Below are 18,817 nucleotides of genomic sequence, written 5' to 3' on the forward strand. Positions count from 1 at the left end.
CTGCCCTTATTAATAAACATTTTAAAAAGTAAAGAAAACTTCGTTGAGATTTTTTTCCTGACTCTTCCAATGTGACCTCAAGTATCTGACCTTATCATGGAGGAACAATGGCCGAGATCATGCAATATGTTCTAGAATTCCACATAGAAGGTGAAATTAGTCTTTTATTTAAAAAAGCACAGAGTTCTAACCTGGCCATATAACCATGGAATTCTTCATTGTGATGTAATCTTACTAACCATAAAAATTAATAGTTTTAAAGGATTGAAGAATATATACGTCAATGTTTAAATCAGACTTCTAGCTAAAGCTTCCCAGGAAGTCAGAAAACAGAGCACAAACAGGAATTCTGGCCACTATATTAAATAAAAATCTGAGGAATCAAAGCAATTCTTGCCAACTATAACTGAGATACAGGGAACAACAAATGACTCAGAAGAAACACACTTGGATAGAGGTGTTAGCTAATGCTATGGTAGTAATTGTAGCTTTTGTTTTCATGTTTTCAGCCTGGCTTTGATCTCTGCACTCATGAATTCTCTGCAGTCCTGAGACTGAGGAGTTTGACCTCAGGAACTGCTGGACTCTACAGGGGAAGAGACTAGACTAAGAGGAAGGTGGAAGTGGAGACAGGGACATAGTTGGCTTTCCCTTGGTTTGCTTTACAATCTAGAAGATTTTTGGTATTCTATGAATAACACGAGAAAGAGTTAAAATACACAGGAGATTATTATACACTACAAAGTTTCTTCTAAACAACCCATTGGGTATCTTTACACTAAAAATGTAGTGTGTACCTCTCCGAAATCACAATGAGAAGAGAATTCATTAGAAAGTTTGGAAGAGTAAACAAGGTAAAAAAAGGAAAATTTTTTTATCCTTGTACATAAAATGCTATCATAGAAATGCAAATTAAAACAACAATAAAATACCAATATACATTTAGTTTTTCAACTAAATGAACTGAACACTTATGTCCACAAAATCCTGCAAGTAGATGTTTATAGCAGCTTTTTTTCATAATTTCCAAAACTCTGAAGCAACCATGATGCCCTTCAGTAGGTCAATGGATAAATAAATTGTGGTCCATCCAAGCAATGGGCTATCTTTAGTCACCAGAAGGAAATGAGCTATCAAGCCGTGAAAAAACACGGACTATCTTATATGCATATTACTAAGTGAAAGAAGCCAGTCTGAGAAGGCTACGATTCCAACTATATGACAATTTAGAAAAGGCAAACTATGGTGACAGTAAAAAGACCAGGGTTAGTGGGGAGGGAGGGATGAACAGGGGCAGCACAAAGGATTTTTAGGGTGTGAAACTACCATAACAATGGATCCATGTTATGACACATCTGTCAAAACCCATAAAAAGAACAACACACCAAGAGTGAATCTATGGACTCTGGGTGATAATGATGTGTCAATGGAGGCTCATCCGTTGTAACAAATTTAACACTGGGGGTGTTGGTATGGGGGAGGTTGTGCATGTGTGAGGCCAGGGCGTATAAAGGAAATCTCTGTATTTTGCCTCTCAACTTTACTGTGAACCTAAAAGTACTTTAAAAAAAGAAAGTCTTAAAGGAGTAACTGGGTGATAGGAAAAAAAACCCAAAAAACCCCGAGAGAGAAAATTGCATAGTTGTCTATTAAGCAAAAATGAATGACTATTATTTCTGACAACAGTAAAAGTCTTTTAGTGAAGGTGGCAGTTAGAGAAGACAATTTTGACAAGAGTCTTTCTGTGACACTTAAAAATTCGTGACAGAGATATTTGATCACCCATGCTTTTTCCTATTTGTTATACAGGCAAAGTTTTAGTAAATAGCTTTGAGAAGCCAGATTTACCATCAATCTATCTATGTATCTATCTATAAATGAAAGCTGGGTGTATTTTAATAATTACTAGATGTAATGTTTCTGTCTTGGTTCTTTTATCTTGTATTTCAGTGAACATTCATAACTGTAATTCTGTCCTTTGTTCAGGGAGAATAGAAAATTTTCATTACATTTCATTGTCTGAATTTCTTTGTATGGAGAAGTGGGAGTCTGAAAGGTGGGCTGGGAGGGGAGATGCAGACAGAACTGAGAGTAATTCAGAGAGCGCATCCAAGGAGCCAAGCCGGCAGTCCAGAGGAGCTGTTGCACAGCCGCTGGGCACTAGCTGCTGTGAGCCACCCAGCAGGGCAGCTAGGGGAGGGACACTGACATAAAGCCCAGCTTTGAGGTTCAGTACAGATCAGGAAACTCCCAAGCAGAAGCCTTGTAAGGGAGAGCAGGAAATGAAAGATGAGAGATTCCCCAAATGTGTACTGAAGCTATGGTCCCTTTATATAGAACAGCAATGGGCTCCCTCTGGTGAGGAGGGTGCCATTTGAAACACAGAAAACTCCAAAGGGATATAAAAATTATTCACTGGGATACTACTCAGCCATAAGACAAGGTGAAATACTACCTGCCATTTGTGACAATGTGGATGGATCCTGAGACTATTGTGCTAAGCGAAATAAGTCAGAAAAAGCCAAGAACCATATGATCTCACTCATATGCGGTACATAAAACTGAAACAGCAAATAAACAAACAAGAAAAACAAGCAAACAGAAACCCATCGACACAAACAACAGGATGGTGGCTTCCAGAGGAAAGCAGGGTGAGGGAGTAGTAAGGTAAAAGGGGTCAAATATATGGGGACTGAAGAGGATTTGACTTTGGGTGGTGGGCACACAATGCCATACACAGATGAGGTGTCATAGAATTGTACATTTGAAACCTACATAACTTTATTAATCAGTATCACTCCAATAAATTTAATTTAAAAAGAAAATACTGTTTTTGATCTATGGTTGGTTGAATTTGCAGATATAAGGCCCAAGACTATGGAGGGCTGACTATATGTTTATGGAAAAAAAATTCACATGTAAGTGGGCCATAACCATCTTTGTGTTATATGCAGACTTTCATGGTATTACAGTATTTGAACACTGGTTTCATTGTTAAAAGAGAGTTACATTCCCCTCCTCTCTGTCTCCTTTCAAGGCAGTTTGATCTACACTGTGCTGTCAGGGTTCGGTGAACCATCCTCACTGTGCTCTGGAACTGCTGAGCCCTCCTCAAGCTTCTCTATTCAGGTTGATATAATAGTTTAAGCTACAGCCCCTCCACTGGAGTCGGGGCAGGAGCAGGAAGCTCAGTGCCCTGGGCCCTGTGGTCCCCTGCTCTCCCTTGCCCCTTTGAGAAAGGGATTTGTTCCCCCTAATTTCCTCTTTCGTGTTCCCCTGTACCTAAGCTTCCTTCCCACAGCCTGGACCCTGAGAAAGAAGGTTGGTAGGATGTCAATACAGTGTGCTATTTGTCACATGTGTCACTCAGAACAATCGCTAGACATCATTCCTGCCCTCATGACACTGCAACACCCCACTGCTAACCTAGACTTGCATGGCACCACTGGCGGGCACCATTTTCCGTCTCGGGGCTTTGCATTCAGAGAGAGCATTAAACTGTTCTCAAATTTAGGGTCTCTCGATAAATAAAAGAAAACATGTTTCCACTTAAATTAATATTTATAATTTATGGTTAAAAATAAAACATAAATATATTCTTCAGAGGAAAGAGGTTTCATAATGGTATGTTTGGTATGATTCCAATTTCACAAAATATTTGGGTATGTGTGTATATGCCTAGACAGCAAACCAGAATATTTACAGTGTTTATTTCTAAGTCGTGCAGCTAGTGTTAATTTTTTGGGGTGTATCTTTCTAATAAATTTTTTTTTTTTACAAAATTGTGGCCCTATTGTGCATCTAAATTTTAACAAAAAATTCCTATTGAGCTCTTGTCAGTACAAAGTCATAGATTATTTTTGCCCTTTTTATCAGAAAACACAAGATTTCAAGGATAATACACAGATCAAACATGAAGAAATCCAAAATAAATACCTGTAATATTATATATATAAATTATATATATAGCAGTTGCAGATTGTTCCCATGGTTACATGAAAACTGTATGTATTAATTTCTATATTTTGACACCAACCGATGACAGTTGATTTGTGTGCAAATGTGCATTCAAACATATATACTTATAAATAGAATACCCTTGGAAGGGTGAAAAGAAGCTGGTAGTGGCATTTGCCTCTGGAGAAGGAAATTGGGCAGCTATAAGATGCTATCATCTCCTTGAAACTTTTGGTACTTTTGTGTTATGTGAATTTTAGAAATTAAAAAATAATAATTAAAAGAAAGAAAAAAAATATGTAAATTCCTCCTTTTTGTTTGTTTTGTTTTATTTCCCAATCAGCTTTTGGCCCTTTCCTTACCCGTAAAACCCTTTTCCACCGTTAGATTAGATTGATATGATTTTTGTTTATTTTGACTTACTGCCAAAAACGTAGTCTCTCCTAATTGTCCTGTTTGGATAATAAATAACTAGAACCTGTTTTCCCACTAAATGTTTCAACACCGAATGTTGGGGAAAACTTTTGCCTTCTTTGCAAAACGTCTCACAATGCTGCTATTAAAGACGTTGTAACCGCTGAGTTTAGCCCTGCTTTCAGGTGGATGAAGGTTTGTTTATAGAAAAGCCTTGAATTAAGATTAAGTTTTGTAACAGAACAGTTATCAGTCAAGCTCTGGCCCTAGACGTTTATTTGCACACTGATTCATTCACGCAGGTTCCCTCAGATAAGCTCAGTGCTTTTCTCAGGTTTCAGCTTCCTTCTTCTAATTGTCGCTCTCATAAACTGGCTTGTTTCTTCTGGGCGTGAAAAGACATGGAGGCAACACAGTGGAGCAAGACAGTCTTTTCAGCAACAGCAAAGACATGCACAGAGAAAAGGCCTGGGTCAGATGACCTCCCAAAGTCTTTCCCAGCCTCACCTGTACATGTAAAATATTTACTTACAGGGTCTCAGGTTTAGCTAAGCATGGTTTGCAGACTGTTCCCATGGTTACATGAAAGCTGTATGTGTTAATTTATATATTTTGACACTAACTGATGACAGTTGACTTGTGTGCAAAGACCATGGTGTTTAAACAGTTAGGAGGGAAGTGAGCACACGAAGGAGCTAATGAACATTTTAAAGGTGGGAAAGTAAATGATCTGGCGGCAGCAATTAACTACCTCAGCACTCATATGAAGGTGTATAACAGTCATATGAGTTCTGGAGCATTTATTTACTTAATCAAAGGTTAAGAGCATTAAGAAGTGGGGGAAAAGCAGATGTGAGGTGAGAACTCTGAGAAACCTTAAAATAATTGCTATTACAACATTAGCAGAGGGGACAAATAGACTATTGGACTGAAACTAATTCCTCAGTGAGGAGACAGAGTATTGGAAGATAGCCAAGCACAGAAGTGTCAGATATGACAGATCAACAAGCTACAAACAATATTAATAGAATAACAAAGGAAACATGAGTTAGAATTCTGAGAACTGTAATTCAAAGCATTGAGAGCAAAAGTTAAACCTGCCAACTAAATAAACTACATGTAGTCATAATGGAAATGTTTTGTTTTACATGGTCTGAAACACAAATTCTGAGGATTGCTTATAAGAGGTACATAGGAAGCAAAAAAAATAAGAAAAACAACAAAAACAAAAATTAGAGAACATATATGAGTATAGCTCAGTAATGGCACTTATATTGATGGGACCAGTCTAACTCACCTGTGTAGCAGGTGGTTTAAAATTGAGAACATTTTTATACTGAATAAACTTCTTATTCTATTTGATATAAAAATCAGTTATGAATTGAAAGGGAGACATTTTCTTATACATTTAGTCTTTTTTATACTGATCATTAACTCGTCATGTGGGGTAAATTTTTGGTAAAATGTGCTTGCTTTGAAATGTGTCTTAGTCACATATGCTTTTATACATATTAAATATTTTATATTCAAGTTAAAAAGAGAAAGGAATAAAGAGAGAATATAGACAATTCTTTATGTTTTTGTTTTTTAAGATAGCAGACAGGGAAGATGGGAATGATCCAGTAGGGAGAGTAAAATCAGTTACGCAGGAGAGAAAGGACCCTGGCAGGAATGAGATCCTTGAGTGAGCCTGAGGGGATAGGCTAGGAGAGAGGTTAGCCTAAAGGTAGCCAGGCTATCTAGGTAGAGATTCAGGTAGGTTGGTAGATTTGGTATTGAGGGTGTGTTCATTTTCTGACCACGTCTATTTTCTCAATGAAATGATGGGAAAGGACATTCGCTGAGAGTTAGGAGATAAGGAGAGTGAGGTGTGAGGAGAAAGAAGTGAAAGAATCCCTTCCGAGACTTACTAGGGGCCCCGCTTGAAGAAAATGGCCATGAGTTTTAGAAGAGATTGGTTCAAATGTACAGGTATAAGCAGAACATTGAACTTCATCAAGGCTTTTTCAGGCAAGTATATGGAGAGAGAGGAAAGGGAATTGAGTTCATCTGCCAGGAGTAATTACAATGAAGAACTCATGGAAACTAACCTAGGTGTGGGCTTGATAAACAGTGAAAACGAAGGTGGAGCTGAGATCAGTAGCTTGGACGCCCTGGTGGCATCAAAAATTTTCAGAGACAGGGTTCCAGTGAGAGTGGACTGTACATGAGGATGTGTGGGTTGGAGAACAGTAAGCCTGAAATTCTGATTTTGAGAAGGTGAAGTTATTGGTCATGGCAGTTCCAGGGTCTAGGGTATCGCCCTGGAGTGAGTGGCTGAGATGAGTTTGAGGAAAGATGACTGGACATGAGCAAGGCAAAGAACTGAGTGAGAGGCTCAGAGGCTGTGTGGACCATTTGCCTGAACATTGAAATCAATTAAAATTTATATCTGAATTATAGAGAGGGAAGAGGGAGAAGGAAGGAAGGAAAGAAAGAGAGAGAGGAGAAGAGATGGAAACAGTGGGCGAGGTTCTAAATTTTTCAAAGACTAGAAGTGACTGGTGGGATTGCAACATAAGGGAGGGTAGATAAATCTCTTAATATTTTAAGAGATATGTAAAGGAAAATGTTGATAAGCATTAATATCTGCCAGAATAGAGGCTATATCAGATGCAGCTAGTTTGTATTTAATAAAAGACAACACACCAAAATGATTTTATATAGTTAGCAAGGAAACTGGAAAGCAAATATTGACCATGACTTTGAATGTTATTTCTACTCATACAGAATTAATAAGAAATTTCCAAATTCAGGATGTTGCGTTTACCTTCTAACTTGAGAACTGTGAGAGGATTAAGTGATTATACTAATGAAGTGTTTGGCAGAGGACCTGACCAACAGTAAATACCTAATAAAAGGTCACGAGGGGGTAAAACTAAAGGTGACTTTCTATGAAGGAGAAATTCCAAGTCTGCTTTGACACTTTTTAAAATACATTGTTTTAAACCCCAAACCAACTTTTATAATAAAGGTCACCTCGATCTACACTGGTTTGCCCAATTTGTACTGCAGATACTTTTTCTAATATTTTTGAGAAGAGTCTTTTGTTAAAATATATAAACTCTGCTCTGGATATTAAATACTGAGGGGAAGATGTAATAACTGATGTTGGAACAACAGCCTAGCAGTGTTTTTATAATTATGGGCACATATTAAGATGCCAAACCCAGGATCCGTAAAGTTGAATATATTTAATCATCTAAATATGGCAAAAACAAATGAATAACCCTTAAACAAGGTTTGTACTTTTTAATCTTAAGCAAGGTTAGAAGGCAAAAGACAAACAGAAAATTAGTTGCAACATGTGGGATGAAAAAGAATATTAATTAAAAAAAGGCTTTGGAAAACAATAAGAAAAAGACAAACCATAATTTCTCTAAAGAGCAAAAGACATGCTGTGAATAGGGATTGAAAATAGAAATGGCTAATGAATATGTAGGAAGATATTTCTCAGGGGGAATCGAAAGGACCTGGTCTTCATTGTTCATAAAACCAGTAAGGCCCAGCTTTAAAGAGGAGGCAGAGAAGCAGCCCTCCCCATCACTGTTCATGGGAATGAAAATTAAAACAGTATCGGCTTTTGGGATGTTGGTTGGCAATTTTTATCAAAATCCTAAATATAGATACTCTTTGGCCTAGCAATTCCACTTTTAGGAATTTATTCTAAAGAGATAAGGTGGCAGCACCTAAAGCATAATGTGCCTCAGCATCCGCAAGGGGAGAAAAACATTTGAAAGTGTTAGTGGTCATAAAAAATATACATCTGACAGGCTGCTGAGTGAAAGGAGTATGTTACAGAATAGCCTGTGTGCTTTTGATTAGTTATGTAAAAATACGTGTGTTTGTGTAGGTGTATATATGTTTGTGTCCAAACTGATGTCTAAAAGATAGGTGATTATCTTTGAGGCGTGAAATGTCTGATATTTTCACTTTCTAGTTTATGTTTTTGTATATTACTTGAATAGTGTATGAGGACCACTCCAGGTCTTTGCTCATTTTCCCCTCTGCCTAGAACGCCCTCCTGCAGTTCTCTGCTCCGATGTCCCCCTTTTACCACCCTATTTGAAATAGAAATGCCACCCCTCTGTGCCCGTGCTCCATCCCTCATCCCTGTGTTAGTTTTCTGTGCTGTACTTAACACCATATAATATTTTTAATTTTTGTTTATTTATTGTTTATTGTCTGACTCTACCCCTCCCCTACTAGAAAGTAAACCCCAGGAGGGCAGGCCTTTGTTTTATACTGACCAGTAACCCCCGAGCTGGAAACAGTGTCCATCCAGTATCAGGCACTCCATAAATATGTGGTGAACGAATGAAAGTGCCCATATATGTATGTGCGTGTGAGTGTGTGTGTGGACATGTGTGTGTTCACACAGATATATGAATTGAGTATCCTTTACCTTTAATTCCCTACAAGGAATTCCTTGTCTTGTCTTGGGCCAGCCCTACCAAAGAGAAATATTTTACCTTACCTTCGGGTTAATGTCTGTGTTGAATTTTACTTCAACCTTGATAGTCAGAAGTTTAATTGAGCTATAGTGATAACTTCAATCAATGTAAGGGGGGGACCCCACATATTTCTCTCCCCAGAATCCCATGCTGGCATTTCCTTAGCAGGAATCCAAGAAAGAACACAGCAATTTCCAAGTGTCAAAGGCTGTGGATTTCTTTCCCCCCAGATTTGAGAACACAGTTTCCTTGGTCAAAAGGAGGGCCTCTGGGTGGCCCTCTGCGGACACAAGAGGAATGAGTCTGACCATGCCATCGGCCAACCCAAACCCAGGACCCAGGACAAAGGCCGGTCACCCCACCCTGAACACTCGGGTGCTTTGGCTCATGGAGCTGTTGGTCCTGTGCGGGGGGAGCAGGGTGAGAGTTGCATTTACCTGCTTGCTCCTCAGGGGCTGGACCACTTCCCTGATGCACAGCTCCAGGTCCGTGAGGTAGTCCTTCTCCGTCTGGATCAGCTCCCTGATGACCCTCGAGCGCCTGGCCATCATCCTCTGCGTCTGCAGCGCCTCCTCCTGAGGCAGGGCCTGCCCGGCGCAGGCCGCCTGGGGACTCATCCTGTCTGGGAAGGGGAAGCGCGCACACGTGAGGAGCTCTGCCCGCGGTTCCCGCTCCTTCGCTGCCAACAAGCCACTGCAGGCTTCCTGCTAGCAAGGGAAATGCTCAGGGCGTCGTCAGGGTGTGTCCTTGGAAAGTGATGATGTGCGGTGGTTCCCCTGGAGTCGGAGTCCCATGAAAATATGAGCACGGAGAGAGGTGAGAATGGACTGCTTTTGACAAGCCAGTTAAATGACATTCGACTGGCATGGTTTGTCTTTAAAATACCTCATTGCCACGATTTATGGTATAAACTGGTCTTCAAGCCAGAGGTAAAATGTGTAAAAACACAGTTCAGAATTTCTGAACACATTTGCTTTTTAAAAATTTATTTATTTATTTTTATTTTTTCAAAAATATATCTTTATTGATTTCAGAGAGAGGAAAGGAGAGGGAGAGAGAGAGATAGAAACATCAATGATGAGAGAGTCATTGATCGAGCCCGCAACCCGGGCATGTGCCCTGACCGGGAATCGAACCCCTATTGCCTGGATCCTATGTCAACGCTCAACCGCTGAGCCACGCCCTGCCGTGCTAAAATTTATTTTTAATTATTGTCGACATACAATATTATGTTAGTTTCGAGTGTACAACATAGTGATTAGATGTTAATATACTTGCAAAGTGGTTGCCTCAAATCTAGTAACCATGTTACCATACAGTTATTATATTATTAACTCTATTCCCTGTGCTGTACATTGCTTCTCAGTGACTTATTGTATAATTGGCAGTTTGTACTTCCTAATCCACTTCACCTTTTGCCCATCCCCAAACCCTTCCCATCTCTGAACCACTAGTTTTTTCTCTGCATCTGAGTTTGTTTCTGTTTTGCTTTGTTTGATCATTTGCTGAAATCATACAGTATTTGTCTTTTTCTGTCTGCTTTATTTCACTTAGCATAATACCCTCTGGGCCCATCCACATTGACATAAATGACAATGTTCCATTCTTTTTTATGGCTGAGTAATAGTTTGTTATATATATATCACATCATTTTTACCCATTCATCTATCAATGGACACCTAGACTGCTTCCTTAGCTTGGCTATTGTAAATAATGCTGCAGCATATCTAGGAATGCATATATCTTTTCAAATTAATGTTTTGGATTTCTTTGGATAAATTCCCAGAAGTGGGATTGCTGGATTATATGGTAGTTCCATTTTTTATTTTTTGAGGAAACTCCAGACTGTTTTTCACAGTGGCTGCACCAGTCTGCATCCCCACCAACAGTGCACCAGTGCTCTCTTTCCTCCACATCCTTGCCAACACTTATTCTTCGTTGTTGTTTTTTTATAATAGCAGTCCTGACAGGTATAAAGTCATACCTCCTTGTGGCTTTAATCTGCATTTTCCTGATGATTAATGACATTGAGCATCTTTTCATATGTCTGTTGACCATCTGTGTGTCCTCTTTGGAGAAATGTCTATTCAGGCCCTCTGCTCATTTTTTAATCAGATTGTTTACATTTTTTATATTGAGTTGTATGAGTCCTTAATATATTTTGGATTTTAATCCCTTATTGGATATATCATTTGCCAATATCTTCTGCCATTCAGTATGTTGTTTTGTCACTTTGTTGATGGTTTCCATCATGGTGCAAAATCTTTTTAGTTTGATATAGTCTCATTTGTTTATTTTTCTTGTGTTGCCTTTGCCCTAGGAGACATATCCAAAAAAATACTGGAAAACCAATGTCAAAGAGTTTACTGCCTATGTTTTCTTCTAGAAGTTTTATGGTTTTAGGTCTTACTTTTAAGTCTTTAATCCATTTTGAGGTGTTTTTCTTTTAAAATATGGTATAAAAATGGTCTAGTTTCATCATTTTTTTATGTATCTTGGACACATTTGCTTTTAAATCAAGGGAGACTTTTAATTAGTAAGTGGAACACCTTCCAATTTTGTTTGTTCCTATTATTAAAACTAATTGCTCCCCGTTCTAAGTGGATAAATATGCAAAGTTTACTAAGATGAAAAACAGTTGTACATGAGTGGGGCTTTTCTTTAAATTCACAACCAGAATCCACGAGAAGTGAGGTCGTGGTGGATTAAATAAATATCAGCTAAGACTTTTTTGCATGGCTTATCTTCAATACTATGTATATCTTGTTATCTCAAAATTCTTGAATTGCAAAACAGAAAATTTTAATTAAAAAATGACTGAAGAGCTGTTGCGGTAAATGGGAAGCTTCAGATGTAGCCAAGGTTTTATATAAAGCATAATGTAAGAAAGCTAAATATTTTCAAGGATGCGCTCCCCACAGTAACGTAAAACTTTGGAAGCCACAAACTAGGTTACAAATGACATCAGAGCAATGAGAGAGCAGGGTAGTGTGTGTGTGTGTGTGTGTGTGTGTGTGTGTATGTGTGCGTGTGTGTGTAAACGAATTTGCTTCAAGCTCGAGGTCATCACAAACTTAATTTTTATCTTAGTCTCTGCAGTTGCAGAAGTAATTTCATTTTCTTTAAAGCTAATGCGATTTTAGTAACTGATATGTTCAACATCTTTGATGCTGACACTACTTCCTGAGAACGTAGAGCTTTACAAAAGGCTTTGTAAAGACTCTGTATGGAAAAACAAAGGTGCACAGGTCACAGTGTATGGAAAGAGAGGATATTCTCTTGGATGACTGCAGAATCGAAGCTAAGAAAACTGGAGAAACTTTATAGTAGAGGAGTTCATGGTCCCATGTAAAAGGACTGTCCCAAGAATGTGAAGAGGCACTCTGAAAGTAGCAAGTACTCCTCTCTTTCTGGCCCACTAATTTCAGGCATTTCAGCAGCAGCTCCATAATCAAACATCTGTGGGGAATGCTGTGAAGGTAATTTCAGTGTTAGCTGGAAGGAGCACTAGCTGATCTTTGGGAAATCCTGACATTCCGGTAAATACGCTTCTGGACCATTTGCCTGGGAGCTATCCTTCCTTCACCAGGAAAGAAAATGGATTTGACGGATGCTATCTGAGAGCACATCGTTTGCAAGACTTGGGCCATTCAGTGCCTGAGAAATAATCCACCTGAGTATAGAAGAAGGGAGAATCTATGCAAAGAGAGAATGAATGCATGAGAGAAAGATATGCAGCCTGCATATCTTTATTTATGTTATGAGCATTTTTGGATGCTCACTAATTTACGGCATTTTTATGGGAGAGTAGAAGAAGCCCACCAGTCACCACCCCAAATTTGAAAGAAAAAGTTATAATCAGGTATCATTATTGTGAATTATTTTGGATATAAAAGAGGAAGGAAGGCCACTTCTGAGGGGACCTGCAGTGAGCAGGCTATATACACTATATAACCTCCTCCTTAAGCCTCCTTTTGGCTATTTCTTCTAAAAGGGTGGGGATTGGCAGGCAGACGAGGGTGGGGTGTGTGGGGTGTGTGTGTGTGTGTATTTTTTATCTCCTGGGATATAAGTAGCTCACAGAAAAACAAACAAATAAAAAACAACAAACAAAACACCTCACTAGTACATATCTGACAAATCGGTGTGCATAGTATTCAATTATTAGTTAACATTACCTTGAAAATAAGTGACACTTGAAATCCCGCTTTGCTTTCCCAAGTCCTAAACCTGTTGTGCCTTATAAAAAGTATCTGTGAATTATTTGCAAGCCTAGCAGAGAAAAGGTAGTCCCACCTGATATTTGGGAAAGAAATATTCCTAAAATACATACTCAGATTCCTTTTAGTTCTGATTATACTACTTAGTTACTATTTCAATTTAATTTATTTCACAGATTTCCCCTTGCTACACTTTAAAATGTACTATATCAGACTTTACTAATTAAAGTTTGCTTAGATTTTCTAATACTGCTCAACAACTTGTTCAGATACAGTTGCAGAGTGATGGTAGCGGAAGCAAGTGTTGGTCACAGTAGTCAGCTTTAGAAACTTTTCCCCTCAGGTGTGAAAACGTTTTCAGAGAACTTAGAGTTGAGCAACCAAAATATCTTTGTTTGTTCTTTTGACTCAAGTTTATTGCAGGAACAAAGACCTGACTTGCATCATTTTATGGTCACGTCTCTAAATACTTTTTATGTTGGTATTTCTTAAACCAACAAACACTCTGCAATGCATTGTGGACACAAGTTTTGTTTTCATAAGATCCTCTCTGCCTTTAAAACTTTTATCTTTTAGTTATCCTACGTTTTCACTTATAAAACTTTGCAACACCTGAATATTACCAACCTGTATCACCCAAGTCAGCAGTCTGCTATAATAATTTTTTATTTCAAGATAAAGCAACAGAGGAACTAAACATTTGGAAAAGAGGGAAATATAGAGCTTTACAAACAAATATTTTCCAGTTGTTAGCATAAGCTAAAAGGCTGTCAAAAACTAAGATAAAACTGAGGCCAAAAGTTCATGCAGGTTGCTTTAACCGAAATATGCCACTGTATAAAAGCAGTGCCATGTACTGGCTTCCACGGCCCATCCTATATTTCTTTCACCCTCAAGCTTCATTTTCCCAGGAGTGATGATGAATTTTCACTATTCAAGCCACAAATTTCATTCGTAGCATATGTGGAAATTTCTGGCCAAGGAAGTTTATGCAAAAGGAGGTTGTTGTGGCTTGGGGAAGGGATAATCAGGCCTACGATCAGCTCTGCCGCTCTCAGCAGTGAGAATGAGGCAGACAAGTTAGTTATCCTCACAGAGTCCCTGTTTCCTCACCTGTAAAACAGGAATGAAAACCACTGCAGTGATATCATGAAGACTGAACTGAATGAGCAGCATAGGGGAAGCTCCTTAGGATCTTCAAAACAGAATACATGTTAGGTATTTCCATGGACGCAGGGAGGATAGGGTTCCATTATCTTTTCTCTTGAACTTCTCTATTATCTGGGGCAAACAAGTACCATTATAAGTTATCAGCTTATCAAGAAGAATGCATGACTCTGAGCCGGTGGACAGTCATTGTCAGATGGATGAAGGAGACACAGCAGACAGAGCAGGGGTTGAAATCCTGAGCAGCGTTTCTGGGTTCGGTATACATATGTGAGAACCCTGATCTTACAGAAAGACGAAAAATCCCCCAAAGGTAAAGGAGTGATTGTGAAGCACTGAAGATAATCTCTGATAGCCCAGGTTTTGTTTAAGAGTTTATGTATGTTCGTTCTGCTTTGTTGTTCTTGCTATTGTTGCTGCCATGTTGGGTAGATTTTGCTATATTTTTTAAAATTATAAAATAATACATATTTGTGCCTGGCCAGTGTGGCTTAGTGGTTGAGTGTCAACCTATGTACCGGGAGGTCACTGTTCAATAGCCAGTCAGGGCACAGGCCCGGGTTGCAGCCTTGATCTCCAATAGGGGGCGTGCAGGAGGCAGCCGATCAATGGCTCTCTTTCATTATTGATGTTTCTATCTCTCTCCCTTTCCCTTCCTCTCTCTTTGAAATCAACTTTAAAAAGTGTGCTTCTTTAAAAAAAAATACATATTTTCTTAAATTATAAAATAATATATAGCTGGGCTGGTGTGTCTCAGTTGGTTGAGCATTGTCCCATTACCAGGAGGTCGCTTGTTGGATTCCGGTCAGGGCACATGCCTGGGTTGCAGGCTGGGTCCCCAGTAGGGGCATATAGGAGGCAGCCAATCGATGTTTCTCTCTTTCTTTCCCTCTCCCTTCCTCTTTCTGAAATCAATAAAAACATATATAAAATTTTTTAATGTAGCCTGGCTGGGCATGGCTCAGTGGTTGAGCATTGACCTAGGACCCAGGAGACTGAGGTTCGATTCCCAGTCAGGGCACATGCCTGGGTTGTGGGCTTGATCCCCAGTCAGGGGCATGCAGGAGGCAGCCGATCAATGACGACTCTCTCATCATTGGTGTTTCTATCTCTCTATCTCCCTCTCCCTTCCTTTCTCTGAAATAAATAAAGATATAATTAAAAAATAATAATAAAAATAAAAATTTTAATATATATGTATTGCAATATATATATATATATTGTAGGGGTTAAGTGCCTAGACTTCCTGGGTTCAAATTCCACCTCTCACACTTATTAGATCTGTGACTTTGGACAAGTTATTGAATTCTTTGTGGATCAATTTCCTCATCTGTAAGTTAAAAATAACATTATTAAAACTTTGGAAAGTGATTGTGAATATAAAATGAGTTAACATTTGTTAAACGTAACAGTGTTTGGCAGTATATAGGTATCATGTAAATGTTTGCTATTATTATTAGATGAAATTACTATTTATTAGCTGTAATATATTTTTCATTGTATTATTAGCTCTATTTTAGTTTAGTGTATAACCTTCCCAAAATATTTCCATGCATGTACAATGTATGTGCAGCAGTTAGTTTTATTTGTTTTTCAGTAATAGGTTTGTATCATGTTCTTATAAACCTTCTTATGCAACTTTAACAGTGTGTAGTGGGCATTGTTTTACATATATATATCTTTATTCTTAATAATAGTAGTATGGTTGTCAGACACTGCTATTTGTCTGCTCAATATCTATTCTCCCATTTGTTTTTTCAAAAATTAAACCCTGAATAGATATAATGCTTAATTCTCAGATTCTTTTCCACCTATGGCCCACTTATGGTCAATGGTATGTAAACAGAAATCTCTGAGAGGTGTTTCTGAAAGTTTTTAAAAAGAAAGATTGTGCTGGGATGCCCCATTTTCCATCCTCTCCCTGCCCCCATCCACATGGCTCTTGCCTTCTTTTTCCTGCCTGGAATGAGGGTGTGACTTCTGGAGCTGCAGTAGCCATGCTGGGACATGAAGTGATAGCTGTGGGGATTAAGACCTACACACAATGGATGGCAGTGTGGAAAGACATACAGAGCCTCCCTACTCCTAGACTTCTTCCATGAGATACATACATTTCTATGTGTGAAGCCACATTTTTCTGTTGCTTTTAGGACAGTGCACTCCTATCTGATAGGAATTTTGGTATCTGGAAATGCCAGTTCTGTAAGTAAGGCAATTTAAAATGTGAAAATGGCTTAGTGGGGGAGGAAGAATATCAGGAGGACATTTGGTCACCATTACTATCCATGGAGGGTTAGTCACCATTACTATCCAATGGCAAAATATTTGGTAAATCTATCCTTCTGCATACAAAGGCATATAATTAGGGGAAATGCCACTGATTATTTTTTCTTGCCACATGTACTGATTATTTCTTGCAACTTTCAGTAAAATTACACAAATGAGAGATGAACTCAAACCACAGCTGGTCAACGTATAAGGCAAAATGGAAGAAAACACCTAAAAAAGATATTCTGCTGGTAGTTTATAACCTAAATAGACTGAGAGTCCCACAGTTAGACTGAAAATGCCAACTGCAAAGGGGATTTCGGGTCAAGATGACGGAGCACATGGATACTGTATTTACCTACTCCCGTGAACACACCAAAATTACAACTAAATTGTAGAACAATGAACCTGCACAACTATCCAAAAAATAGCTGAACAGAAGTCCTAAAACTAAGGATATAAAGAAGAAGCACTATAGAGGCTGGTAGGAGAGGCTGAGGCGTGAAACAGAATGGCCTCACACCCCCATGTAGCGGTTGAGGGCAATCTCAGCTGCTGGGATCGCCCCCTGAGGAGTGAGGGGTCTCAGCCCCACACCAGGCCCACCAGATCAGAACAGCAACGCTGGGAAAAAGAGCCCAAATAACATCTGGCTGTGAAAATCAGCAGGGATTCCTTCATCCATCGCAGAAGGCTGCTGGAAACCCAGGTGTCCTCTTAAACGGCCAACACTCAAATGCTCACTCACAGGCACTCACCTCTGGCTTCGGAGAAGGAACAGTGGCTCAGGGGAGCACCAGACATATGTAGGGAAAGACTTAGTTGTGTGACTTCGGTGGCACAGCCACCACTGTCCCTATGTTGGGTTCTCCTCCTGTGCAACCATGTTGTCATTCTTCCCGTGTGGAGTTCATCCCTCACCAGCCAAATGTGAATCTACGTTAACCTGGGGAACTCTACTAGCTCCACCCCGAGGCTCTGCCCCTCCCAACACGCCCATGGCCTGAGGCTCTTTCTGCAGCAACCAGCCTGGGCCTGCATTGCAGTTTTTCTTCGAATACATCGGTCAAGCTCAGGGAGTGCCAGAGATATAGAGGGATAAGCTGAATTGTGTGGCTTCAGGGTGAAAACTGAAGGGACAACTGTCATTCTCTGTGTTGAGCCCTCTCCCGATGCAGCCAAACATGGTTTTGCATTAGCCTGGTACACCTCATAATTTTCACCCAGTTAATTCCCTCAGACCTTGCTTCACCCAAGGGTCTTTCAGCAGGTGAGCCTTATAGGAACAGAAGGTCTCAGCTGGTGGCAGAGGCCTTGGTTTAGAGCATGGCCCATCCCATGCGCACTCAAGCCCAACACAGGCAGCTACCAACTGTGGAATACTTTGTAGCTCCTAACAGGTAGCCCAGGCCATTCTCAGGCATCTTCTGACCTTGACCTGCACCTGAGGCTGTCCGAATAGGCCCGACAGCCAACACGCCCAGTGGCCGGCATAAGGTGACACCAGAATAGCACCCAACTAGCTCCACAAGCGGCGTACCTAAAGGGAGGTCTCGGCAGGCGCCAGATCTTGCTGGAGCGAATCCCGCTCCATGGAGTCAGCCGTACACTGCAGCTTCTATGCCGCAGGCATGGCAAACCCTCCCAGGCGGTCAGCCTGAGGGTTAATCCCACCCACTGACATGCAACAGGAAGCTATATCCCCACACATGCTAATAGCTAAAAGATCACAGTGACTACGTCTAGACTGCTCTACTTAAGAACATTGAACTACGTGTTTGTAAGAGTCCTTCTACCTTTCAGCGTTCCTCAGTGAATCTTCCTAAACTATTAGCCCAAGATCCCCATGCACAATAGCCTGAGGTTCAGTTACGAAACTAACATTGAAGCAATTGTTGGTTGGACTTTTTCTTTCAGTATAGTTTTTTGCCTTTGTTCAATGTTTAGGTTTTCTGTACAGGCCAAGAAAAAACACACTTGGAAGATCGGTGTAGGGTTGGACAAATGTTTTCAATTAGATAGACAATAAACCAGGTACACCTTGTGGTCTGATGCATTATTATCTTGAATTTAATTTAATAGTTTCCCGAAGCAGCCACACAACAGCCCAACTGGCAGTTCCAGTTGTGGCAGTGGCTCTGAAGGTTGTGGCAGTGACAAAAGTGAAGAGAAGAAATAAACGACTGTGAAAGAAAGGCATGCCACTCAAGGTATATTTCACAAGTCATGAGAAAGGAATCCCAACCTGCCTGATAGAGATCGAGAGATATTTAAAAATGCCAGATAGAGCACTTAAAA

General features: G+C 39.7%; 1 protein-coding gene across 1 annotated transcript in view; it reads right to left on the minus strand.

Annotated features, from left to right (window-relative positions):
• The window catches only part of ARHGEF38 (Rho guanine nucleotide exchange factor 38), a 121,133-nt gene that overhangs the window by 73,785 nt on the left and 28,531 nt on the right, over positions 1–18,817 (minus strand). Inside the window, exon 2 of the mRNA XM_016223592.2 lies at positions 9,302–9,486. Coding sequence (XP_016079078.2) covers positions 9,302–9,486 — 185 coding nt within the window. The remainder of the gene's footprint in view (positions 1–9,301; positions 9,487–18,817) is intronic.

The sequence above is a fragment of the Miniopterus natalensis genome, chromosome 1 (assembly GCF_054644295.1).
Source record: "Miniopterus natalensis isolate mMinNat1 chromosome 1, mMinNat1.hap1, whole genome shotgun sequence".
Classification (NCBI taxonomy): Eukaryota; Metazoa; Chordata; class Mammalia; order Chiroptera; family Miniopteridae; genus Miniopterus; species Miniopterus natalensis.